The sequence below is a fragment of the Muscardinus avellanarius genome (genome assembly GCF_963383645.1).
Source record: "Muscardinus avellanarius genome assembly, chromosome: 3".
Lineage (NCBI taxonomy): Eukaryota > Metazoa > Chordata > Mammalia > Rodentia > Gliridae > Muscardinus > Muscardinus avellanarius.
The window spans coordinates 20,899,597-20,924,709 of NC_137788.1; the positions used below are offsets into that span (position 1 = coordinate 20,899,597).

The 25,113-nt window shown below is 55.4% G+C and overlaps 1 protein-coding gene and 1 pseudogene across 2 annotated transcripts; both read right to left on the minus strand.

Annotated features, from left to right (window-relative positions):
- Nucleotides 1-863: 863 nt before the first annotated feature.
- Nucleotides 864-23,665, minus strand: UBXN11 (UBX domain protein 11; the record flags this gene model as incomplete). The annotated part of the gene is made up of 14 exons (XM_080691359.1): nt 864-1,116; nt 1,194-1,334; nt 1,408-1,481; nt 2,607-2,710; nt 2,829-2,949; nt 3,754-3,831; nt 3,962-4,176; nt 11,909-12,035; nt 13,666-13,742; nt 14,157-14,211; nt 14,517-14,617; nt 21,900-21,998; nt 22,625-22,653; nt 23,595-23,665. The coding sequence occupies 14 exons, from the start codon at nt 23,663-23,665 to the stop codon at nt 864-866; spliced, it is 1,545 nt and encodes a 514-aa protein (XP_080547485.1).
- Nucleotides 16,490-18,287, minus strand: LOC308260582 (eukaryotic translation initiation factor 3 subunit D-like; annotated as a pseudogene). Its single transcript has 2 exons — nt 18,113-18,287; nt 16,490-17,883 (listed from the first exon to the last, which is right to left on the minus strand). The product of its transcript is annotated as a eukaryotic translation initiation factor 3 subunit D-like (transcript).
- Nucleotides 23,666-25,113: the final 1,448 nt, after the last annotated feature.

A 25,113-nucleotide genomic window follows, 5' to 3' on the forward strand; every position in this document is an offset into this window, starting at 1 on the left:
CCCTGTCTCTTCCCTCTCTGTAGTCCTCTTTCAAAGGCAACATTCCTTACCCACTAGTCTCAGAAGTTGTCTTAAGCAATAGCCTCAAGGCTGGCTGTTCCCAGCCGGGCCTGGGGCTGCCACCCTACCTGGCACTGGCTGATGGGCACATCTGCTGCTTTCATTAGCCAGAGCTCTGCCAAAGGCCCCGCAGTCCCCCTCCTGGGAGTACCCTAGAAACAATTAAATGCCCATTCCACTGGCACTGTCTGTCTGGTTCTGACCTGGCATCTTGGGTGCCCACCCTGGGTTATGCTGGTAATTGTGATTGTGCTAAAGCTGTATACATGTGATGTCACCTCTGCATGTGATAGTGCAAGTGATGACTGCCACACACATGCCCGAATGGACCAGAGGTTTCTGGAGACAGTGGTCGGCCACTCCAGCTCGCGGCCTCTGGGTGAGTGGCTGAGCACCTGTGTTGGAGCAGATTGGCCAGTGTAGATGTCGTGTGGTGTACAGAGAGCTGTGGTTCAGTTTGAGGTCATGGGTGTAGTTGTGGCAGTGGCTAGAAGTGTCCCTGTGACCTGAGGGGGGTGTGTGTGTGTGCGCATGCGCGCGCACTAGCACCTGCTAGCTATGCACTTGGAGAGTGAGGCTCAGCTGCCTTGGCTGAGGCTGAGAGCGGAAACCCGTATGGGCTGGCCACTCCCTCTTCTAATCCTTCCTTTAGCAGAGTACACTTGGGCCTTCTTGGGAGAAAGAGGAACCTAGAAGACAAAGGCCTGGCCCCCAGCGGGGGCTCAAGTTACTGAGGGGAGGGTCAGCACCGCCCCTCCGTGCCAAGAGATGTGGTGGAGCTGATGGTGTCAGGGGTGGGCACTTTATTCACGGCTGATGCCGAGACTGGGGCCAGCGCGGGAGCCAGAGTGGGAGCCAACACGGGCGCCAGCGTGGGAACTAGGGCCAGGGCCAGGGCCAGGGCCAAAGTTGGCGGTGGACAGCGGGGCTCTGCGTGCCCGCAACAGCAGCGTGGCATTGGGCACCAGGCCTGCAGCTTGCAGCGTGAGTGAGTCGTCCTGGTAGACCACAGGTGGGAAGGTGCTGAAGATTTCAAAGGTGGTGGCATCCGTGCCCCTGGGGGCCCAGGAGAGCTGGTCAGGCCCGGCCATGGGCCAGAGCCTCCTGCTGCCCCAGCCCTGCCCCGAGCCCACCTGGCCTTTGCTAGCAGGGTGCGCACATCGCCAACAGTGTCCTTGGGCCACATCATCAGGAGGAAGGCCTGCTCCCCGTTCTCAGACTTGATGCGTAGCATGGAAAGCGGGGGCGCTGGCATGTCGGGTGCCCCCTGACTCCTACGGGCCCAGAGGCCTTCAGTGCTCCTGGTAGCCAAACTCCCCCAAGCCTGCACCTATGCCCTGCTCTCACCTCTCCCGCTCAGCAGCCAAGGCTGGAGTCTCCACTATGGTCTCCTGGATCCGGGCGGGCATTGGGCAGCAGTTCTAGAAGGCATTGGTGGAAAATGGACAGAGCCCTAGGCCCTGCCTGAGTCGTCCCCCAAGCCTTGGAGGGACTGATTCAGGGATGGGTACGACCAGGGAGCCAGCAGGGTGGGGCTGTTCTGTGTAAACTGAGGCCAAAGAGATGGGAAGCAAAAAAGGCCCTGGGAGGCAGCCCCATCGTTCCCCCTCAGTCCAGCGGGGAGGCAGACGCTCACACAGAGGCTGACCAGGCGGACGTGTACCCAGCCTGGCGGCCGGGGACTTCCCTAGGGAAATGACGCCTGAGCTGGAAGAGCAGGGTGAGTAGAAGTCCTGAGGAATGGAACAGGGCGGAGGTGCTTCCAAAAGCAGGAACACCAATGTTAAGGTCGGGGAAAGCTGCTAGAGGGGGTGAGATACTTGGAAAACCGCCAGCAGTTCACAGCTGAAGCTGGGAATCAGGTTGGACTGTGCACCGTGGTCCAGGCCTGTTACCATACTCAGGAGCCTGAGACAAGAGGATTGCAGGTTTGAGACCAACATCAGCAACACAATGAACCCCTCGGCAACTTAGCAACACCATTTCAAAAAATAGGGGGGTTGCTGGAGGCGTAGCTTGGAAGTAGAATGCTTCTGGAGTCAATCTTCAGTAACAAAAAAGATAAGGTTAGCGAGGGGGGAGTGGCGCTCCCTGCGATGCCCGGCGTGCTCCAAGTACCAGTCAAGGAACTTGGCTTTATCCAAGAATCCTTGGAAGGTTTCAACAGGAAGGCTGCAGGGGAGGAAGGCCAGCAGGGGAGGACACCAGAGCCTAGACTGGGTGGGGGAGTGGCAGCGGAGAGAAGGTGGGCTGGGGAGAAGTTCCAGGGTGGGAGATGGGTGGGGGTGGAGGAGTCCCGAGGACCTGAGCTTGTGGCCTTTCTCAGGCATGGACACCTGGACAAGCAGCAGGATGGGGAATGAAAAGGAAGGGTGCTGGGTCCCAGGAAGGCCGGGGCCTTGGGCACGGAGGGCACGGCCTGGACCCTGGTGCTGGCCCACTTAAGGCCACCCAGCTGCTCTCGGCCCACAGCAGGCCCGCACCAGCTCTGCAGTGTCCTGGAGACTGGCAGCTTCCCGCTGGGACGGGATGGGGGCTGGCCTCACCTGCAAGGTGTCCCTGATGGGGCCCCTGATGTCAACCACTTCACCTTTTCGGATCACAACCTTGGGGAGCCTGTTCAGAAATTTCTCGGCAGTCATCCTGGAACCTGCAGGGAGAGCATAGGGAACTTTGGCCCAGGGAGGCCTGGAGTGATGGAGCAGGAGGCGCCCAGGTGGCATGCAGCCCCACCCCAGCCTTCCGGCTCGGCCTTAGGCCCCGCGTACCTGGGTGCTGCTCCGCTCTGTCTGCAGCCTTGCGCAGCCTCTGTCGGCCCACCACTCGGCCCTCGCCTGGGAATGGGCCCAGCCCATCCTCCGGGTAGACCTGATTGCGCAGGTCGCTTACCTGGCAGGCAGGAAGGGCAATGCGGGAGCCCAGCTCTTCAGCCCGGCCAACCCCCTCCCCGCTTGCTCGAAGGCCTCCGAACAGGCCCAAGGAAGTGGAAGCCTGGAGGCGAGCAGGAGTCACAGCTCAGGCTGTCAGCCCGGGGCCCCACTCCTGTAAGCACCCCTCATGCACGCAAGCTGACACCACGGTGCTGACAACCCCATCTCAGCAGCTCACTGCCGGGAAGGGCGTGCACGTCAGGAGCGCAACGCCCTGCTGTTGTCTGGTCTGCAGCACAGACCCCGGCTGTGACTCACATGCTTCTGAGCTGTGGTGCGCACACTCCCTTACGTGCCCTCGCTGTGGAAGTGACTGCCACCCACGGGGCCACCTGTGCCCCGTGGCGGTGCCTTTCCTCTCAGTCCTGGCTGCAGCCTGGCTCATCTCCAGTCCTTGAGGCCCAGCACTTGTCCTGTCCACCCACACCTGTGGCTTGCGGCACTGCCTTTCACCCCACCACGTGCAGAAGCCTCTGGGGGAAGTGACCCCAAACTCAAGGAGTCCTGAAGGCTGGGGGGCAGAAGGGCAGTGGTCGAGAGGCCAAGGCTGTGCTTCCAGGGTGCCACCAGAGGGCGCTGCTTGCGCCCAGCCTCAGGACCTGGGGCTGCTGTCGCCTGGGGCGGGGCAGCCTCCGCACTGCCTCCCCTGCCTGAACCCTCAGAGCAGCAGGGCTGCGGCAGCAGCCCCTTGTGGAAGCTGTTTACCCTTGTTATCTCCAAAATCCCCACATGGGGAATGGTGGGTGGAGGTGCAGCCCATCACCTTAAAGGGGACCCCGTCCGGGTACAGCCGCTGGAGCTCCGAGGGGAAGAAGCCGTCCAATATATCCCGGAGGCAGCGCTGCCGGGGAGAGGAAGGGTGAGGTGGGCTGGGCCCGAGAGGAGACCCCAGCCGCCTGCTTCTGGGTTGGTCCCGGGGCCACCTCCCGCAGTGGTGGGCGGCGGGTCGGAGCCCCGCCTCCAGCCCCTACCTGTGTGGAGGGGTCGTAGAAGGGCCGGAAGGGCCCATCGAACATCATGAAGCCATTCCTGTAGAGCTTCAGCGGGATGGGCTCCAGGGCGCGAAGCCGCGCCCCCCCAGGCACGGGAGTCACCTGGGCTTCACCCTCCACCACCAGCTCACTGAGATCCTTCAGGCTAGCCAGCAGCCTATCGAAGTCCACCTCAGGGGGCACCACTGAATCCCCTGGCAAGGAAGACAGACCCTGTGAGCCGAGCCGTGGTGCCGTGGCCCCAGGCTGAGCAGTGGCCTCGGTCTCCTCCGGTGGCCACCTGAGGAAAGGGAAGGCTGGCTCGCGCTGGGTCAGAGCAGTACCTCTCGCTGAGCGCTTGGCTTGTGCCAGGGGCTCCGTACCACCTCCCTCCTCTTACTGCCCGTGCTGCACGGAGGGCCTGGAATCATGCCGACCCTCGAGATGAGCAAGCGAGCTGGAGAGAACGGTCCAGCTAGCCACGCGCAGCACGTGGAGAAGCAGGATCTGACCCCAGATCTGTGTCAAGCACGGGCTGCAGCTGAATAGCACAGGACCAAGCTCCCAGCTTGGCCCCGAGGCTTTCGGGGTTCAAATCCTCACTCCTTCGCTTCCCCAGGCATGGGCATGACCTCGGGTCACTGGGGGGTCTGTGCCCCAGCATTCTTTCAGAATGGGATGGCAAGAATCTGCCTCCCGGGGTGGCTGCAGACCTCCACGATGACCACGCAAAGGCCAACTTGGATCACACACTGTGCACATTAGACTCGTACCAGCCCTACCCTGCACAAGTGTTCCTTAGGCAATCCCCGAGGCTAGGAGGCAAGGACTATTTATCTCCACTTTAAGCTTGAGGAAACAGGCCCAGAGATATGAAAAGTGGCTTGCCCTGGGCTGCTTGGTAGGGTAGAGGCTAGGCAGGGACTCGAGCCAGCCACCCCTGCACCATCAGAGGAGGGACAGGTCAGGGTGTCGGGACCGTGCTGGACAGAACACATGTTGAACAAGCCTTGGGTTGTGCAACCATTTCTGTACAATACTCCCTTTGAAAGGTGTGTTGCTTCAGCCTCTTCTGAAACCTGTGCCGAGCGTGTAGCTGCACAAGCTTGAGAGGCTGCAGGTGGGGCGGGGCTACGACAGATGCCAGAGCAGAAAGGGCGGAGAGCGGGAGGATGCTGGCTGGGAGCAGGTGAGAGCCCTGGTGCCCAAGTAAGCTGCCCTGAAGGGCGTAACCCTACAAGCAAGATAACTTTGAGGGCTTCTTGAGAGCTGTTTTCACCAGGCAGCCCAGCTGTGGCAGGATGTGGGTCAGGGCTCTGGAGACCTAATTCTTTTCCCCACAGTGGTGCAGCAGTTGCAACAGAGAAGTACAGAGGTAACTGGCTGTGTTTCTTGTTGCTTTCGCAGCTGTTGCAATGGCAGGCCCTGGTCAGCCTTCCTGCTCCGACACTCCGGCTGTCAGAGGGGCCGTCCACCCCTTCTGGGGACCCTAGAGTCCCTGTGATTCCAGGAAAAACAGAATGTCCTGGGCATCCCTGGAATGATTCAGAATACTGACATCATTTTCCTTGAATAACTATTTCAGAACAAACTGGTAGCCAGGTGCAGTGGCACACACCTGCAACCCCAAGGAGGCTGAGGCAGGAGGATCACAAGTTAGAGACGAGCCTCAGCAGCTTAGTGAGACTTTGTCTCAAAAGCAAAAAGGTCTGGGGGTATACCTCAGTGGCGCAGCAACTTGGGTTCAACCCCTGTACACATTCACACACACACACAAAGAACAAATTGGTGAATTTTTTTAGGGGGGAAGAATGCGAGGTATTGAACCCAGGGGTTTTCTACATCTAAGCTGCACTCCCAGCCCTATTTGTGTGTGTGTGTGTGTGTGTGTGTGTGTGTGTGTGTGCGCGCGCGCGTGTGTGTGTGTGTGTGTGTGGCACCAGGGATTGAACCTTGAACCCAGGGGCATTCTACCTCAGAGCTACACCCCCAGTCCTATTTAGTCTTTTTTTTTTTTCTGGGTCTGGGGATGGAACCCAGAGGCATTTGACCTCTGAGCTACACCCCCTGCCCTATTTTTATTCTTTATTTTGAAACAGGTTTTTACTGAGTTGCAAAGGGCCTCACTAAGTAGCTGAGGCTGTCCGTGAACCGCGATCCTCTGGTCTCAGCCTCCCAAATGCTGAGATTACAATTGTGCACCACCACGCCCAGCTTAGTCTTTATTTTTGAAACGGGGTCTTCACTAAATTGCAGAGGGCCTCACTAAGTAACTGAGACTGGCCAAGAACACAGATCCTCCTGTCTGAGCCTTCTAAGTACTGGGATTACAAGCATGCGCCACCATGCTCAGCTACTATTTTGTTTTTATACAAAGTCTCACTAAGTTGCTGAGGCTGTTCTCAAACCTGCAATCCTCTCTCAGCCTCCCAAGTACAGGGATTATAGGCATGTACCATCACACCCAGCTCCAAATTGGTGAAAAGATCATCCCATGGAATAGCTGCCCCGCCTGAGCCTCTGCACCTGGGAAAGTGAGGCCTAAAAGATCAGATGGCCTGGCCTGGTCACACAGAACAGCCAGGAGCAGCGCCTAGCCGTGGTGACCCAAGCCAGGGCTCCTGCTCCTGCCCCAGGCTGCCTCCTGGGCCAAGGACTTCAGGGACTGACGTATGTGGGGTGGTCAGCCGGGGAAGGGGACAGGAAGAAGCCCAGGGGAAGATGTCAAAAAGCAGCAAAAGGGAACAGGATCTTATCAAGAACACGAGCCCCAGGGTCTGGGGGTGCAGCGCAGTGCTGGAGGGCTTGCATACCAAATGAAAAAGAAACCTGGCCCTGGCTGCTCCCTGCCAGCTGGGCTAGAGCTGAGAAGAGCGAGAGAATGGCAGGGTGTGGTGGTGCACACCCGCAACCCCAGTACTTGGGAGGCTGGGACAGGAGGAATGCAGGTTCAAGGCCAGCCTCAGCAGCTCAGTGAGGTCCTCAGCAACTTAGTGAGACTCTGCTTCAAAATAAAAAAGCCTGGGTTCAATCCTCAGTGCCAGAAGAGAAGCGGGAGCAGGTTCGTGAGTGGCCGACTGGGTGTGATGGACAGAAGCAGGACAAGGGCTGGCATGGAGGAATCACAGCTCTGGACAAACCAGGGCAGGGTAAGGACAGGAAGGGCCCGGTGCTGTGCCCCGCTGCAGAGTCGTGAAGCCAGTGAGCCCGGGCTCACCATGTTCAACAGGGGCCTGACCCCGCAGGGCAGAGGCCCACGCAGTGAGGGAGGCCAGAGGGCAAGCGCCAGCTCCGCCCCAATCCGACCAGGGCGGGATGGGTGAGGCCTCCCCTGAGCCAGTGTTCCTTTCTGTGGAACCAGTAGCCCTGGTGGGGTGCAGTGGTGCATACCAATAATCCCAGCTACTCGAGAGGTGGGTGTAGAGGTTCACAGGTTCAAGGCCTATGTGGACAACTTAGAGAACTTGTTTCAGAAAAATTAAAAAATAAATAAATAAACCTGGGCATGGTGGTGCACACTTGTAATCCCAGCATTTGGGAGGATGAGACAGGCAGATCGCGGTTTGCGGACTGCCTCAGCTATTTAGTGAGGCCCTCTGCAGCTTAGTGAGACCATTTCAAAATAAAGAATAAAAAAATAGGACTAGAGGTGTAGCTCGGAAGTAGAATGCCCCTGAGTTCAACACCCAGTACCACAAAAAAAAAAAAAAAAAAAAAGTTAAAATTAAAGGGTTGAGGTGTGGCTAATCTCAGTCCTGGAAAAAATAAAAAGGACCTTTCCTGCCCACAGGCCTGGCTCTGCGCCTGTCTGTAAGCACCCAGAGGCAAGTATGCCCCATCCCACCTTGCAGACAAGGAAACTGGGCCATGGGTGCCACGCCCAGGGTCACGCAGGGTGCAGGCCCCGGCAACTCAGCCTCGGCTGGCTGTGGCCGTGCAGGTTGGCGCCCAGGCGGTGGTACGGGGCAGGTGTCAGCACAGACTGGTCCGAGGGCAGATTTGAGCTGAGCTTGAAAGGTCAGCACAGGAGGAGGCAGGGCACCTGGGGGTCGTGAGGTGGGAGGGGCCGGGCCTGCCAGGCTGCCGCAGCACTTGCTGGGCCCAAGCGACAGCCCAGGGACAAGCCAAGTGGGTGCTGCTGTCCTCAGCGAGTGTGGCCTGGAGCTGGGGATGTGAACGGGGCACCAACCCAAACGCAGTGGCCTGGGCTTGGGGAGGGCGGGGTGCAGCGACATGGGAGAGAGGGAGGAGGGCAGGCCTCGAGGGGGCATGGGACAGTGACCAGCTCAGTGCCTGGAGCTCTCAGTGCCACCCATGGGACTGCAACCCAGGTCAGGACCGTCCCTTTCTGGTTTCCAGCGCCCTGGGGTGCCCGGCACACCGCATCCTGGAGGTGACCACACCCGCCAGGCTTCCCCTCTGCAGCCCCTTCCTGCAGGAGCACAACCCACTTTCCTTCCTAGGGCAAGAATCCCTGCCTCCAGAACAATCTACTCATCCCGCCTTGGCCTAACACCAAGGGGAGTGGTCTCCAAGAGGGGAGGCCAGGGAATGATCTGAGCAAGACAGCTCAGTCAGTCCTCCATCTTGTGGGGTTAACACACACAAGGAAATAAGGAATTAAGAGAGTGGCCCAGTCTTCATGGCTGTAAAGTTAAGACACCCAGGAGGTGGGAGGAAGGGAAGTCAGCTCAACCTCCAACGGCTATGTGGTCAGCAAAGGCACCAGGACCCAGAGTGAGAAAAAACACGGAGATTCAAAGCAAACGCATGGCCGGGCGTGGGGGAGAGGCCTGTAACCCCATATTGGGAGGCGGAGGCAGGATCACAGGTTTGAGGCCAGCCTTAGTAATTTAGCGAGACTCTCGGCAACCTACCAAGACCGTTTTCAAAACAAAAAAATAAAAGGGCTGAGGAGCCGGGCGTGGTGGCACACACTTGTAATCCCACCGCTTGGGAGGCTGAGAAAGGAGGATGGCACAGGTTCAAAGACAGCCTCAGCTACTTAGTGGGGCCCTGTTTCCAAACAAAGTATAAAATAGGTCTGGGAGTGTAGAAGGCCCCTGGGATCCATCCCCAGTACCAAAAAAAAAAAAAAAAAAAAAAAAAAAGGGTTAGCACAGAGGCACAAGAGCTGCAGGTGCAGCACGGGTTCCCAGGCTGCTTTAGCTGGGGCACTCTGCTCTTGAGGCGCCTTGCTCAGCACCAACACCAAAGCAGAGCGGGCGCAGCGGCGGGGGAATCGTCCACCAAGCCAAGGGTCTGACCCCAGGCCAGGAGGAAAGCTGCTCTCCCGCGAGCAGAGAGGACAGTGCCTGGGGCCAGGCCGTGGCAGAGGCAGGCCTCCAGCCCAGGCCCGAGGAGCTGCCTGCCATGACCGAGCCTGCGGTGTCCCTGTGAAGGCAGCCTCCTCCCTACAGCCATGCTGCCTGGCCTCCCTGACTCCCCCTGCTCTCTCCCAGGTACACGATCACCAAGGCCAGAGATGCCACCTCTGGACCCTCGGCTCTGCCCCCGATTCCTCTTGTCTGCTTGGATGGCTGTGGCCGTCTTAGTCTTGCCCGCCCCTCACTGAGTCTCCAGACTCCAGCAGTGGCTCAGCTTGCCCGTCTGTAAAATGACGGGCCTCTGCGCCATGCCAAGGCCACTTCTGAAAATGCTTCGAAAGCTGCATATCTTGCATGCGTGGGAAGTAACAGCTTAAACCGGCAGTGAGAGGGCTTGCCCTGAGATTTGGTGGGATCTGTTCAACGCTCAGGCCTAAACGAAGGCAGAATTCATGTTTGGAGTGTGGGTTTTTACCCAGGAGACAACTCGTGAAATCAAGCGGGCGCTGTTATCTTCCAGTCAGTCCCCCGAGGAGCAACGTTCCCATAAGAATGCCATTGCCTTCGGATCTCAGAAACAGGCGCTCCCGCTTACTGGGCGCTCTCGGTGAACCCTCTGCTCCCTGCAGCCTGAGGGCAACAGCACACCCCTGTGCTGGCGAGGCACTCAGGGCTCAGGGCAGGGAGCTCGCTTGCCCACGCCACCCTGGAACAGGTGACCTGGGTCCAGGTTTAACTGACTTGAGCCTGAAAGGTATCTCCTCCATTTGCACGCGCATGCGTGTGTGTGAGTGTGTGTGTGTGTGTGTGTGTGTGTGTGTGTGTGTGTGTGTGTGTGGTACTGGGCATGGAGCCCAGGGGCATTCGACCTCTGAGCTACACCTCAGCCCTATTTTTTATTCTTTATTTTGAAACAGGGTCTCACTGAGTTGCGAGGGCCTCACTAAGTAGCTGAGGCTGTCTGCGAACCACGATCCTCCTGTCTCAGCCTCCCGAAGGCTGGGATTACCAGCGTGCGCCACCACGCCTGGCCTTCCTCCATTCTTTGAAGACAAGGGACCCTGTTCCAGAAATGGCCAGTTCTATGGATCCAAACCTAGGGAGGAAGGATGGGCGGCATCTCTCTCTATATCAGCCATGGAGTTAAAACTGAGGAGTGGTACTGAAACAGGAGGGCTGTGGGTTTGAAGCCAGCCTCAAACACTTAGCAAGACCCTGTTTCCAAATAAAATAGGGCTGGGGTGTGGCTCAGAGGTCAAATGTCTCTGGGTTCAATCCCTAGCACCACACACACACACACACACACACACACACACAGCAATTGGAAGAGGCTGATTAGAAGTGTATACAGAAGCTGGATATGGTGGCACATATCTATAAGCCCAGTACTTGGGAGGCTGAATCAGGAAGATTGTAGGTTTTAGACCAGCCTCAGCAACACAGTGAGACTCTCAGTAACCTAGAGAGACTCTGTTTTAGACCAAACCATAAAAAGGGCTGGGGCTAGCTGGGCGTGGTGGCGCACGCTTGTTATCCCAGGACTTGGGAGGCTGAGACAGGAGGATCGCACAGACTCAAAACCAGCCTCTGCTACTTAGTGAGGCTCTCAGCAACTTAGGGAGACCCTGTTTCCAAATAAAATATAAAATAGGTCTAGAAGCATAGCCTGGAGGTAGAAAAGCCCCTGGTTCCACCCCCCAGTACTATTAAAAGGGGGGGGGGGTTGGGGGTATATCCCAGAGGTAGAATGTTCCTCATTTCAATCCCCAGTATAACAAAGAAAAAAAAAAAATGCTATAGAGAGTCGGGCATGGTGGCACACACCTGTAATCCCAACTTGAGACAGGAGGATCACAGGTTCAAGGCCAGCCTCAGCAACTTAGTGAGACCCTCAACAACTCAGACTCTTTTTCAGAATAAAAAACAAAATAGGGCTGGAGGTTAGACCTCTGTATTCAAACCCTACTACCGAAAGAGAGACAGAGACAGACCAACAGACAGATGGAGAGCCAGGCTAGGTGGTGTACTCTTGTAATCCCAGCATTCGGCAGGTGGAGACCGGAAGATCACGGTTCATGGACAGCCTCAGCTACTTACTTAGCAAGGCCCTTCGCAATTCAGTGAGACCCTGTTTCAAAAATAAAAAGACTAAAAAATAGGGCTGGAGGTGTAACTTGGAGATATAATGCCCTGGGTTGCATCCTCAGTACAAAAGAAAGAGAGAGAGAGAGAGAGAGAGAGAGAGAGAGAGAGAGAGAGAGAGAGAGAGAGAGAATATCCCGTAGAAGCAGATAAAGTTGGATGACCTAGCTTGTACATGAACCTGCAAAGGACCACGCTTTGGGGATCGAGGACAGCTTCTGGAACAAAGGGATTGCTTTCTTGAGGCAGCGGCTTTTGGGAGGTACATTCTGTGAACTATGAAGCCCGCAGCAGTGCATCCTGCTGCATCTCGCTGGAGCCTTCACAGATGAGCCTGAGACTCAGGCCTCAGCCTCCCTTGCCCCGCCCCCTCATGCTGGGAGGGGGCATGAGCAAGGGGCCTCTGGAGAGCTGCAGGTCACCAGGAAGCTGCCAGCACCCAGGGGGTTGGGGGGTCCAGGCAGGCCCGCCACTCTACCTGGCTTCCAGAACTTCTTGGCTGTCATCCAGTTCCTCTCGTCATCCTCTGAGATGGGCTTGTTCTCCGAGTCCTCCTGGTCCATGGGCTCACCCACCCACTGCAGGCCATAGTCGCCGAGGAACCTCTGTGGGGAAGAAGGGGGAGACTCGAGGCACCACACCCTCAGCCCTTCCAGGGGGAGGCGGCAGCGCCCGACCCTCAGCCCCAACTCAGTGAGACTCTGTAACCTAGCGAGACTGTTTCAAAACAAACCATGAAGATGGCTGGGGTATCCCAGAGGTAGAGCATGGTGGCACATGCCTGCAATCCTAGTACCTGGGAGCTGAGACAGGAGCATAAGCATCACAGGTTCAAGGCCAGCCTCAGCAACTTAGAGAGGCCCTCAACAACTTAGGCTCTGTCTCAATATAAAAATGGAAATAGAGATGGAGGTATAGCTTGGAGGTAGAATGCCTCTGTGTTCAAACCTCAATGGGGGGGGGGATTCCCATAGGGACAGATAGATTCGATGATCTGGCTCCTACATGAACCTGCAAGGGGCTCTACTGAGGGGACCACCGGGCCCTGTGGTAGAGGAAGGGCTTCAGGAACGAAGGGCTGCTGCATGTGAGGGCTGAGGTGGCCGGAGCAAGCTGCGAAGAGGAGCCCTGGGCTGCCACATCCCACAGGCAGCTCAGGGGCAGCTGTGCCCCCAGCTCCAGGTACAAGTGGGCCCAGAGTGCTCTTTTCCAGTTTGGGGCTTTATTTGCCATACTAGGGACACCCAGGGGCAGTCTACCTCCAAGCTACACCCCCAGCCCTATTTTTTCATTCTTTATTTTTGAAACAGGGTCTCCTAAGTAGCTGAGGCTGGCCGCAAACCTATAATCTTGTCTCAGCCTCCCAAGTACTAGAATCACAAGCGTGTGTCACCACACCTGGCTAGGTTGGGGTTTCAGAAACCTGTTAATTTATTTATTAATTTATTTTTGTCTGTGTATGGCATTGGGGATTGAATTCAGGGGCATTCTACCTCTGAGTTACACCCCAGTCCTATTTTATTTTTATTTAGAAACAGGGTCTTGCTAGGTTTGCTAAGTCTCACTACTTGCTGATGCTGTCCTCGAACCTGTGATCATCTTGTCTCAGCCTCCCAAGTACGGGGATTACAAATGCGTGCCACCACTCCCCAGCTCTAAAAACCCATTTTGCAAGGAGAGGGAGAGGCTGGTCCCAGGAAGGCCGGGCGAGGCCAGAGCACAGAGGAAGCAGGTCTGCCGCAGCCTCCCTCACCCAGTGCCCTCCAGTTCCAGCCTCCCTGAGGACTGGATGTGTGGAAGAAGAAAGGTGACTGAGATGGGGGCCCTGGGTCCTGGTGACCCTGCCTCATGGGGTTCGCAGAGGACGGGGCACCTGCCCTGCTGGAGGCCGGGAGGACCCTGTGGGGTGGGAACGACAGGATGGGCGAGAGGGGGCGGGGCCACAGGGATGGGCCTGGGTCCTGAGGTGGGGAGAGACCCAGAGGAAGGGCCAGCTGGAAGGGAGGCTGCTCAAGATGAAGGGAAGGAGGCAGGCAGGGGCTAGGGACACGGTTGGGGTGGGAGCCCCGAGGATTGTTGAGCAGCAGAGGGGCAAGCTCAGAATTTGACTCAGCCCAAGAGAATTGAGCCAAGGCACCAGATCCCTCCATGGGTCAGTAGCCCCCCTGGCCAGCAGGACTGGAGAGGCGGCTCCACCCAGAAGCCCAAGGGGAGACAGCAGGATCTGCCTCTCACCTCCATCTCCCCGACCTGCCGCTGCAGCTGCTGACACTCGGTCTCCAGCTCCTCCTGCCGACTGAGGGTCATCTTGCCTTCAGAGGAAGACCTGGGTGAGGGTCAGCTGTCCCGTGGGGGGCTGCCAGGTGTTCTGCCGGGAGGGCCATCTGGGGATCCCAAGAACTGCCTGGGGAGCCGTCTCTCTGGCTTCTCCCCTGTCCCCGTGGGGGCACCTGACTGCCTCTCAAGGGACTACCCTATGCCCTCGAAGCCATCTCCAGCTTTGGGTGGCACGCCCTGGGCTCCAAGATGGACGCAGTGCCATGTAGGACACCTCTGGGACACCAGAGGTGTCACCACCCTTCTCTGGGCTCAGCTGTTCAGACCCCACCCAGGAGTTAGCTGGATGCTCTTGGGGCCCTGATACCCGGAAGCCACAGAACCTCCAGGAGCTGCAGACATGTGGGAGGTGTGTGTACCGGGCTAGCGGCCCTCCATGAGGCTCTTACCCTGGTGCTGCTGGAGGTTCTGCACCTGCTCCTCCAGAGCCAGGATCTTCTGATCCTGCAGCAGTGAGACAAGGTGAGCGCGAGGCCCGGCAGGTGAAAAAGGGCAATCTTTAGCCCTTCCAAATGCGAGGTCCAGAATCAGTGCCTGTGTGGGGGCTTCAGGAAGCTCAGAGCCCCTGTCCTTGCCAACTCTGGGAGAGCCACTGCTGCTGTGCCTCAGATAACCGTGGAGATCCCCCGGGTGGGGACAGGAAGGGCCCAGGCTGGCTCCCGGCCACCCCTCGCCATCGACCCAGTCATTCAGTGGGGAGACGGACCCGGAACCCACCCACCCCGGCCCTCTGCTGCCTGGAGTCCTACCTTGGACTGCATCTCATCAGCCTGGGCCTTCACCTGCCGCTCCAGCTCCCGCAGCTTCCTGGCCATGAAGGACATCAGCTCCGACTCCTGGGTTAAGGGGCCTGCCAAGCAGACAGTCTCTAGAGTCCAGGCCTGGCGCTGAGGCTGAGGCAGGGAGAGGGTCCCACGAACAGAAACGAAAGTACTAACAGCGGATGGCGTACAACAGGGACTCCTCAGAACCCCACAAAGACCAGCTTAGGTCCTCCTCACAATACACCTGCGAGGTAAATGAGCTGTTTGGGAAACCGAGGCACAGGAAATAACTTGTCCAAGGCGGGCATGGTAGCACGCAGCTTTGCAACTTAGCATCACTCTCAGTAACCAAGGGAGAACCTTTTTCCAAGTAAAAAGTAAAATTGGGCTGGGGGTATACCTTGGAGGGAGAATCCTGGAGGTTGGCTTTCCAGGCTTGAGTAGATTCACAATGGCCTCTTTGGCTTTGAGGTGACGTGGCCTATGTATTACACCACTTACTTATATACTTCGGACAAATTATATTTATTTTGGTACTGGACACTGAACCCAGAAGCATTCGACCTCATGGGAGGCAAATCCAGACAGGGCCTTCCGTAGACGAGAGGCTGGGACTTGAATACAACCACTCCCTTGTTTTGCTTTGCTTTTGTCTTGTGGGGATTGGACCTGGGCACTCTATTGCTGAGCTACACATCCAGCTCTTTTTATATTTTGTCTTGAAACAGGATCTTGTTAATTGCTGAGGCTGGCCTCAAACCTGCAATGCTCCTGTCTCAGCTTCCCAAGTACTGGGATTACAAGTATACACCACCACACCTGGTTGAGACCCTGTTTCAAAACAAGAATGAAATAAGAGGTAGGCATGGTGGTGCACACTTGTAATCCCAGCATCCAGGAGTCTGAGACAGGACTGTGGTTCACCGCCAGCCTCAGCTACTTAGCAAGGACCTTTGCAACTCAATGAGACCTTGTTTCAAAATAAAGAATAAAAATAGGGCTGTGGGTGTAGCTTGGAGGTAGAATACCCCTGGGCTCCATCCCCAGTACCACAAAAAGAAAAAGTGAATTAAAAATAAAATAGGGCCAGGCGTGGTGGCGCACACTTGTAATCTCCGCGCTTGGGAGGTGGAGACAGGGATCATGCAGGTTCGAAGCCAGCCTTGCTGGCTTAAAAGACCCTATTTCCAAATAAAAATATAAAAATAGGTCTGGGAGTATAGCCTGAAGGTAGAAGGGTTTCCAGGAACCCCAGTACCACCAAAAACAAAAATAAAAAATAAAATAAAATAGGGCTGGGGGCCCTGGTCCGTCTCTTCAGTTTACATCCTGTGACGCACTAGCTCAAGTTTCCCGAAAGCCGTGCTCACGATGATCAGAATGCTTGCATGTGACAGTTGTCTTCTTGGTTTTGCTGCTCAAAGTATCTAATGCAGTAGTCTGTTCTGTAGCTGCTATCCTGCTGACTGTATTGTTGATTTTTTTTTTTTCTTTCAGTACTGGGGATGAAACCCAGGGGCATTTTACCTCTGAGCTATACTCCCAGCCCTAATTTTTAGTCTTTTCTTTCTTTCTTTCTTTCTTTCTTTCTTTCTTTCTTTCCTTTTTTTTTTTTTTTTTTTTGGTGGTACTGGGGTTCTTGGAAGCCCTTCTACCTCCGGACTACACTCCCAGACCTATTTTATACTTTTTTAATTTTTATTCCTTGGTTTGTCTGTTTATTTATTTATTTATTGGTGATACTGGGGTTCCTGGAAGCCCTTCTACCTCTGGGCTACACTCCCAGACCTATTTTTTATATATTTTGATTTTGATTTTTTTTTTGAGACAGAGCACGCATGCTTTATTCCACCTGCCAAATGGCAGAGACCAAGAGCCAGACACATGTTCTACTAGACTGCATCCAAGAACCTTCCAGGCTCAGCAGAATCAACTCCAGTTCTAAGTCGCCGCCTGGTTTAAGTTTCTTCCTCTTCTTCCTCCTCCTCCTCTTCATCCTCATCATCTTCATCAGAGCTGAAGGTGCTGTCGGGCAGGCTGTAGACATGGATGACCTGCTTGCTGGGGTCCTTAAGAATGAGGTACTTGCCCTCCTCCAGCTTCATGCAGATGTCGATGACAACGCAGCGCAGGATGCCCCAGGCGTTCTCCACGCTCAGGTTGATGTGGCTGGCAAACTCATTGGGCTTGAACTGCTGGGAGCCCAGGATGACGTGGCGCGAGGAGTCCTTCACGTGGTACCGAGACACGTATCCAAGCTTCAGGTACTCGGAGTCGGCCAGCAAAGCACAGCAGGTCCAGCGGGCCAGCTTGTAGCTGTTGTTCTTCAGCATGGTGGCGATGACGGCCCCGTGCTGAGTCCAGCTTCTGACGCCAGTCAGCGCCGTTGCAGTGCCTGGAATCCCACTTGTTGAGCGTCTGGATGTTGATGAAGGACACTTCCCCGCTGGCACCGGTCATGACGCCGTCATGCTCGCACCGCACAGAGGTCAATGTCCTCTCTAAGCTTCCACCGGCAGTACCGGTGAGCCACAGAGGCGATTTCATTCTTGTCCATGTCATCCTCCACAAAAGGGTTGGGATTCGGGAAGTTATATCTTTCCTTCCCCATCCGCAGGCACTGCTGGAGAAGTTGTGGTTGATGTAGGTCGCCTCCAGGGCCAGGTTGCGGGGCGAGTTGAAAGAGTTGCCTTCGTCCTGAGGGGGCTCGTTGGCAGTCTCACTCACAGTCAGGAGGTCAAAGTCCAAGTTGTCCCTCTTGTTAAAGAAGAGCTTGGACCCAACTCTCTGGACAACGATGTCCCAGGAATACACAGAGCAGGTGCAGCTCATCAGCGTGGCCAGGATGGCATCGGTGGCGAACACATTCCCCGGGGTTTTTGCCAGCTTGCGGATGACGGGGTCGTCCATGGTGGTGATGGCGTGGAAGATGCGCTCGATGCTCAGGCTTCTCGCTCCACGTGGTGATGCAGTCAAAGGCTTTGTCATAGTACTCCAGGGCCCCTGCGGCTCCGAAACTTCCAAGTAGCACATCTTCATCAACTGAGGAAAATCCATTTCCTCTTTCACCTCCCAGTCCCATTTCTGCCTCACTCCACACTGCTTCTGGAATTTCTTCTGCAGTCGTCTGCATTCTCTTGCTTTTCGCTTGGCGCTCTTAGGCAGGGTCTGCAGGTTGAACTGCAGCATGTTCCGTCGGTCTTTGTCTCTGCGGAGGTTCCGCTGTGCAAATCTCGTCCGGTTCCGCTGGTAGGCGGTCTTGTGTGTGCGCAGTATCCACCAGCTGGAAGCTTGTTTCATCCTCCTCATGGAAATAAGCATACTGACTTCCACCGCCAAACTGAGAGGAGTACTTATTTGTGTATTTTTTTTTTGGTGGTACTTTTTGTGTATCTTTTTTTAGGGGGGGGGGTTCCTAGAAGCCCTTCTACCTCCAGGCTACACTCCCAGACCTATTTTTACATTTTTATTTGGAAACAGGGTCTCCTAAGCCAGCGCGCGCGGCTGGCTTCGAACCTGCGCGATCCTCCTGTCTCTGCCTCCCAAGCGCGGGGATTAGAAGCGTGCGCCACCACGCCCGGCTTATTTATGTATCTCTTATCTTGGTATGTGGCACCCATCCAATCTGCAACCTTTCCCAGCCGATCTCCTTTGCTGAACGGCTGGTTAGGGCATATCCCGAAACTGCTCAGGAACTGCACAGGGACCCCAGCCCGAGGGGTTGTCCTGGATCACAGGTATCATAAACTTCGCCATCTTCTAAAACCTGAAACGGCTTTGGCCAGCCCGGATGGCAACAGGTGGTCCGGGCCAGAGACTAGGATCTGACAAACCCGGCGAGGAGGAAACTTGCACACGCCGAGGCCAGCTATATTTTTATTTTGAAACAGGGTCTCTTAAGCCAGTGTGGCTGGCTTCGAACCTGCGCGATCTTCCTGTCTCTGCCTCCCAAGCGCGGGGATTACAAGTGTGCACCACCACGCCTGGCTACTTTTTTATTTTTGGAAACAGGGTCTCTTAAGCCAGCGCGGCTGGCTTTGAACCTGCGTGATCCTCCTGTTTCCACCTCCCAAGTGCGGGGATTACAAGTATGCGTCACCACGCCCGGCAGTCTTTTCATTTTTTGAGACAGGGTCTCATTGAGTTGCAGAGGGCCTCACTAAGTAGCTGAGGCTGTCCCGTGAACTGAGATCCTCCGGTCTCCACCTTCCAAATGGGGGGATTACAAGTGTGCGCCACCACGCCCGGCTACTGTTGATTATTTTGGTTTTTTGGGTTGGAGGTAGAATACCCCTAGGTTCAATCTCAAATACCAAAATAAATAAATAAATATAAAAAGTCTGGGAAAAGAAAAGAGGGAGATGGTTAGAAGCAGGCCCTCACCACCCCCAGATACTGTCCTCAGTACAGGTGAGGAGGGAATCGCAGCCATTGCCCTGTGACTAGCAGGATGCCAAGGTGGGCTCCGGAAAAGATGGAGGAAGCTGAGCTCCTGAGCACGCTGAGTCACCACATTAACAGCCCTGGCGCTGCCTCTGTGGGCTACACGAACCCGGCTGCTGAGCAGGTGGAGTGAGGGCTCCCTTGGCCTGCAGTCAGAAGTGTCCTATGTGACTTGTAAATCACGTGTGGGAGTGCTCACTGCGACAACATGGAGGCCCAGGCAGGTGGCGCCCACACTGCTTGGCTGGGAAGGGGAGGAGGACCTGGTGGATGAAAAACGGCACCTGCCTGGTCCCTGCTGCTCCAGAGGCTGAGACACAAAGATTGCAGGTTTGAGTCTAGCCCTGGCAATTTAGCAAGACCTTGTCTCAAAAACTAAAAATAAAGCTGGACCCAGGCATGGTGGTATATACCTGTGATCTAGTATTTGGGAGGCTGAGCTGGGAAGATTGCAGGTTCAAGACCAGCCTCAGCAATTTAATTTAGTGTGGCTCTTAGCAACTTAGTAAGACCTTTCTTTCTTTCTTTCTTTCTTTCTTTCTTCCTTCCTTCCTTCCTTCCTTTCTTTCTTTTTTGGTGGTAGCAGGATTGAACTCAGAGACATTCTACCTCTGAGCTACACATACCCCCAGCCTTATTTTGTTTTTGATTTTTTTCAGTACTGGGGATGGAACCTAGGGGTATTCTACCTCTAAGCTATACCCCAAGCCCTATTTTTTATTCTTTTTCATTGAAACAGGGTCTCACTGAGTTGCAAAGGGCCTCACTAGGTAGCTGAGCCTGTTTGCAAACCTGGATCCTCCTATCTTAACCTCCAAATGCTGGGATTACAAGTGTGCCCCACCATGCCCAGCTTTATTTTTTATTTTGAAACAGGGTCTCACTAAGTTGCAGAAGGCTCATTAAGTGGCTGTGAACCTGCAATCCTTCTGTCTTAGCATCTCAAGTACTGGGATCACAAGTGTGCGCCACTCTGCTGAGCTGTGAGACTGTTTCAAAAAAATAAAAAAGTACAAGAAAAATAAGTGGAACAAGAAAGGCATTAGCAGAAACAGAAAACTATGGACAGAAAAACAAAGTGAGGGTCCTCTGGTGACGCCGCGCTTCCAACCTGCCTAAAAACACAAAATAGAGAAGGGAGATAGAGAGGATGAATGTGCTGAAAAGAAGAAGAAAAAAGCCAAGATTAAAGGTGAAGTGGAAGAGGAGGAGGAGGAGGGAGAACAAGATCACTAGAGAAGAGGGAGACATCCACGAAGAAGGCACCAAAAGGACCGTGTTAAGGAAGAGCCGCCTTCGGAGAGCAAGCCAGGACCAGCACTGCGACTCCTCGTCCAGAAAACAAGAAAAAGAGAGCAACACTGAGGACTAAGGGAAGGAGCCGCACCGCGGCGGGGGGCACCCAGGGACTCTCTCTGAGGTGGGCAGGGGCCAGGGAACGGAATCATCCAGCTTTCCAAACTTCCTGTGTCGACATCAGCACTGTTAACCCTGTCCTGTCATCATTTCTTAGAGTCTTAGTTATACAAATAAAAACGTTTCTTTGTATAAAAAATAAAAATAAAAAGTAACAGCTGGGCATGTGCTGCTCGCCTGTAATCCCAGCGCTTGGGAGGCTGAGACAGGAGGATCCCAGGTTCGCAGTCAGCCTCAGCTCCTTAGTGAGGCCCTCTGCAACTTAGTGAGACCCTGTTTCCAAATAAAATAGGGCTGGGGGTGTGGCTTGGAGGTAGAATGCCCCTGGGTCCCATCCCCAGTACCACAAATGAGTAAACTTAGGCACAGTGGTGCACACCTGTGATGCCAGTGCTTGGGAGGCTGAGGCAGGAGCATCATAGGTTCCAGGCCAGCCTCAGCTACTTAGTGAAACCCTGTTTCAAAATAAGAAAAAATAAAAATAAGAAGGGCCAGGGGTAGAGTACATCTGGGTTTAATCTCCAATACCACATACAAAAAATAAAGTAAATAAAAGGGGCTGGAGATGTAGCTCCGTGGAAGACCACTGCTGAGTCTGATCCCCGTGTGGTGGGCGGGGAGGGAAGAGGGGAAGCTGCAGTAGGAGGCAAGACCCTGGAGGAGGGACGGAGAGGCTGGGACTCGGGGCAGAGCAGAGCGGGCGGTGGCGTGGCATGGGGAGGAGGGACACGGTCAGGTGGAGGCTGCTGAGCAGAGAGGTGAAGCAGGACAGGCAGCACCTATTTAAGACCTCGGAGGTAACAACACCGGCAGGGAGCGTGGTGGGGAGTGAGTGACAGAGAGTAGAGACAGGACACGGGCAGGTCCTTTAAGAGGAGGAGCAGTTGCTGTGGTTACAGCTGAACACTTCCCCGCTGGGCATAGGAGCTCCTGGCTTTGTGACTAAATGGATGTGGGACTTGGCCAGGCTTACCCTCTCTCCTTCCACCTCATTCCCCACCGTCACATGGAGGGGGTTTGGTCAAGGAATGCCAGGCCCCTTCCTGTTGCTGACCTTCCGACAGGAGGTCACCACTGAGGGGGCCTTGTGGGAGCCACACCAAGAGGCTCTTGGCTGGCCTGGGCATCCGCCCCCACTTCCCCACACCTGCTAAACACGCCCTCTCTGGAAGGCCACCTGATTATCCCCACCGCACTGTGGATCTCTGCAGATGCTGTGGCCAGGTGCGGTGGGCCACCTACTAGACGCTGGTCCTGCAGGTGCAAGAAGCCTGAGGTTGAGCTTTCTCTTAGGCCCTTACCCTCTTCTGACCCTAAATCCCGGACATGCTGGCGTCACACTTGGTGGGGACTCCAGACCCCCATGGCTTAGCAGGCAGGGAGCGCTGTGTGGCACACAGTCATGGCTGCCAGAAGGGCAGGCAGGAGCAGGCGCTCCGCATGGGCCTTGCCCTTCTCTAGGAGCCCTCTGGTTGCCAGGACCCAGATCCCTCCGGCCTCTGAACTCACCTTGCCTAAACACGGGGGCACCCACGCTGCCATAGCAGGAAGGGATGGAGACCCGCTCCTCGGAGCCGTGTCCGTCATTCTGCATGTCCACCTCATCCTCTGCAGACAGGAATATCCAGTCACTGCCCCGGCAGAGTCCAGACGGCATGCAGACCCCACCCTAGCCAAGGTGAAGCAGCCTACACGCTGCCCCCAAGAGTGTGAGGGTAAAAACCTCAGGAGGCAGTGGGGTGGGGCGGGCAAGGGTCCAACTCCAATGGCCTCTTCTTGGGGTTCTCCCAGTCCAGCTCCTGGGGGTCCTGAGTGGTCAGTGACAGTACCACAGTGGGGCTGAGACCCAAATACTGAGCCCGTGTGAGGATGGGTGTCAGGGGAGAAAGGTAGTCAGGGGCTGGGGAGACCGCAGAGGCTGTGGGGAGGGGCTGGGCCCACACCTCCGCTGAGTACTCTCTTGGCCCTGGCTCAGTCTCTCGGCACTCACAGCCGATCCTGCAATGGACGGGAGGGCTCGGGTTCGAACGTTAGGAGGACCTCTCTGCCGAGGGACGGGGCCTCCCTGGGGGCCAGCTGCCAGGAGGGAGCCAGGCCAGGGAGGGTGAGCAGCTGCAGCACGAGGCAGCCAGCCAGATGCCCAGGCTGAAGACCAGGCTTCTGTCCCTTTCTGCCCAGCCATAGGAGGCCCAGGCACCCTGGTCCCGACACGTGAGGGCAGAGCCCATACTTACCATCTCCGTAGAGTTTTATCCCTCGTCTCCTGGGAACACAAGCAGGAAGGAGAAGGAGAAATGCGAATCAAGACCCCTGGAACACCCCTGGGGGAAGGTTCCAGACCCACACCCCAGCCGAGGCCCGGAAGGATGGAGGCTAGGCCTCTGGAGGACTTCTACTCCTGAGTCCCACCCTCGCCAGGGTGAGCCGAGGGATGCTTGGGAATGCGTGGCTCCTCCCAAGAAGAATGGGGAAGGCCGTGGGCAGATGGGGTTGGGAAGGCGGTAAGATTTCTAATACCCAGAACCCTGCCCTGGCTCGACTTTGAAATCACAGGCCTGTCAGTCTCTCTGGGTCACCTTGGCCTTAGAGTGACTCCAAGTGATATTCAGAAGAGGAAGAAGGAAACGAGGTCAAAAATGTTTTGCAAAGATGACAGTGCTAGTCAGGCCTACTAGTGCAGGCTGGGAGGCTGAGACAGGAGGATTTCAGGTTTGAGATCAGCCTCAGCAACTAGTAAGACCTTGTTTCTACACAAACAAACAAAAAATTAAAAAGGCCTAAGGGTTTAGCTCAGAAGTAGAATGCCCTGGGTTCTATTCCCAGCACCTCCAAAACAAAACCAGCCAACCAAAGCTAACAAACTAAGAGGAAAGTGCTAGAAGATATGAGAGCCCATTTACTTAGAAGCACCGCAGGCCTGGCCCAGGGTGAGCGGGCCATCGGTGTCTGCAGAGTGAGTAAACGAGCAGCTCAGGGCAGGTGCTGGGCTGCTCCTACAGGCTGGGATTTACAGAAAGGTGGTTCAGTGAGGGTTAGTCATAAAGGAGCACTCCCAGAAGGTACAAATACAAAGGTGGCAGCCAGGGAAAGTTACGGAACTCTTGTTGGTAATCCCAAGACATCAAGAGCAATCCTCCCTGGCAGGGGAGGCCAAGGGGCACAGGGGCGTGGACACAGGCCCCGCCAGGCCGCTCTGCTCCTTACCCAGGGCTCGCAGGCTCCGACTGCAGGGGTGTTTTCCGGGTCTTGCTAAGAGAGGCCAGAGGTGAGCTCATAGTTCTAGCAGGGATTCTGGCTGTCAGGAACTTCCTGAGAAGAAAGACGGTCAGCCCTTGATGACAGAGAGGACCCAGAGCTCCAGGACCAGGCGTGGCCTGACGCTCCCTCTTCCGTCTTCTCTTCCTAAGAAGCACTACCCAGGAGCCGCCCAGGCCTGGCGGAAGCTTCTGGAAGCTTCTAACATCTGCCTGCTCCTCTGGGGAGCTGACTCTCTGCTCTGAATTGGAGACCTTCGCCTGGTGATGCTTGGAAGGGGCTGTGGGGGGGGGGGGTCACGCTCCACCAAGCTGGGTTTTTCCCAGACTTCGAGCTGGGCACAAGACTCCACAGAGGCCTGGGGCTTCCGCTCAGCAGCCGGCAAGCTGGCTGACACAAAGCCCAGGCAGCTCTTCCTCTCCCACCAGAACCAGGCACCACCTCCAACATCTCAGAGGCAGAGACGGCAGCCCAAAGGCAGGATTCACTGCAGGTTCAGTCTGCGTGATACGGAGGCTTAGCACAGCTCTCCTGCCCGTGGTAGAACTGGCACCTCAATCCTTGTTGTAAAATGTATATAACGTCAACTATCTAGTCCAGTGCCAGGATCAAACACCTGAAAACTGTGTGTAACCAGGCACAGTGGCATACACCTGTAATCCCAGTACTCAGGAGGCTGAGACAGGGGAATGGCACATTTGAGGCCAGCCTCAGCAACACAGTGAGACTCAGCAACCTAGCAGGATCCTGTTTCAAAAACAAAATACACACTGAGCATGGCGGCGTTCACCTGTAATCCCAGTACTTGGGAATCTGAGACAGGAGGAACAAAGGTTCAAGACCAGCCTCAGCAACTTAGGGCGGCTCTCAGCAACCAAGTAAGACTGTTTCAAAACAAAATTTAAAAAGGGCTCGGGGAGCCTGGCATGGTGGTAACATTTGTATTCCAGCATTTGAGAGGCTGAGACCAGAAGATCGTGTTTCGCAGACAGCCTCAGTTACTTAGCAAGGCCCTTCACAACTCAGTGAGACCCTGTTTCAAACATAAAAAGACACCAGGTGTGATGGCACACGCTTGTAATCCCAGCATTTGGGAGGCTGAGTCAGGATGATTGCGGTTTGAGGACACCCTCCGCTACTTAGTGAGGCCCTTTGCAACTCAGTAGACCCTGTTTCAAAAAAAAAGAATAAAAAATAGGGCTGGGGGTGTAGCTCAGAGGTAGAATGCCCCTGGGTTCCATCCCCAGTACTGCAATAAATAAATAAATAGACTAAAAAATAGGGTTGGGGGTGTAGTTTGGAGGTACAGTGCCCCTGGGTTCAATCCCCAATACTGCAAAAAAATGGGGCCGCGGGGTATAGCTCAGAGGTAGAATTCCTCTTGGTCCATCCCTGGTGCTACAAAAATAAATAAATAAATAAATAAATAAATAAATAAATAGGCTGGAGGTATAGCTCGAGGTACAAT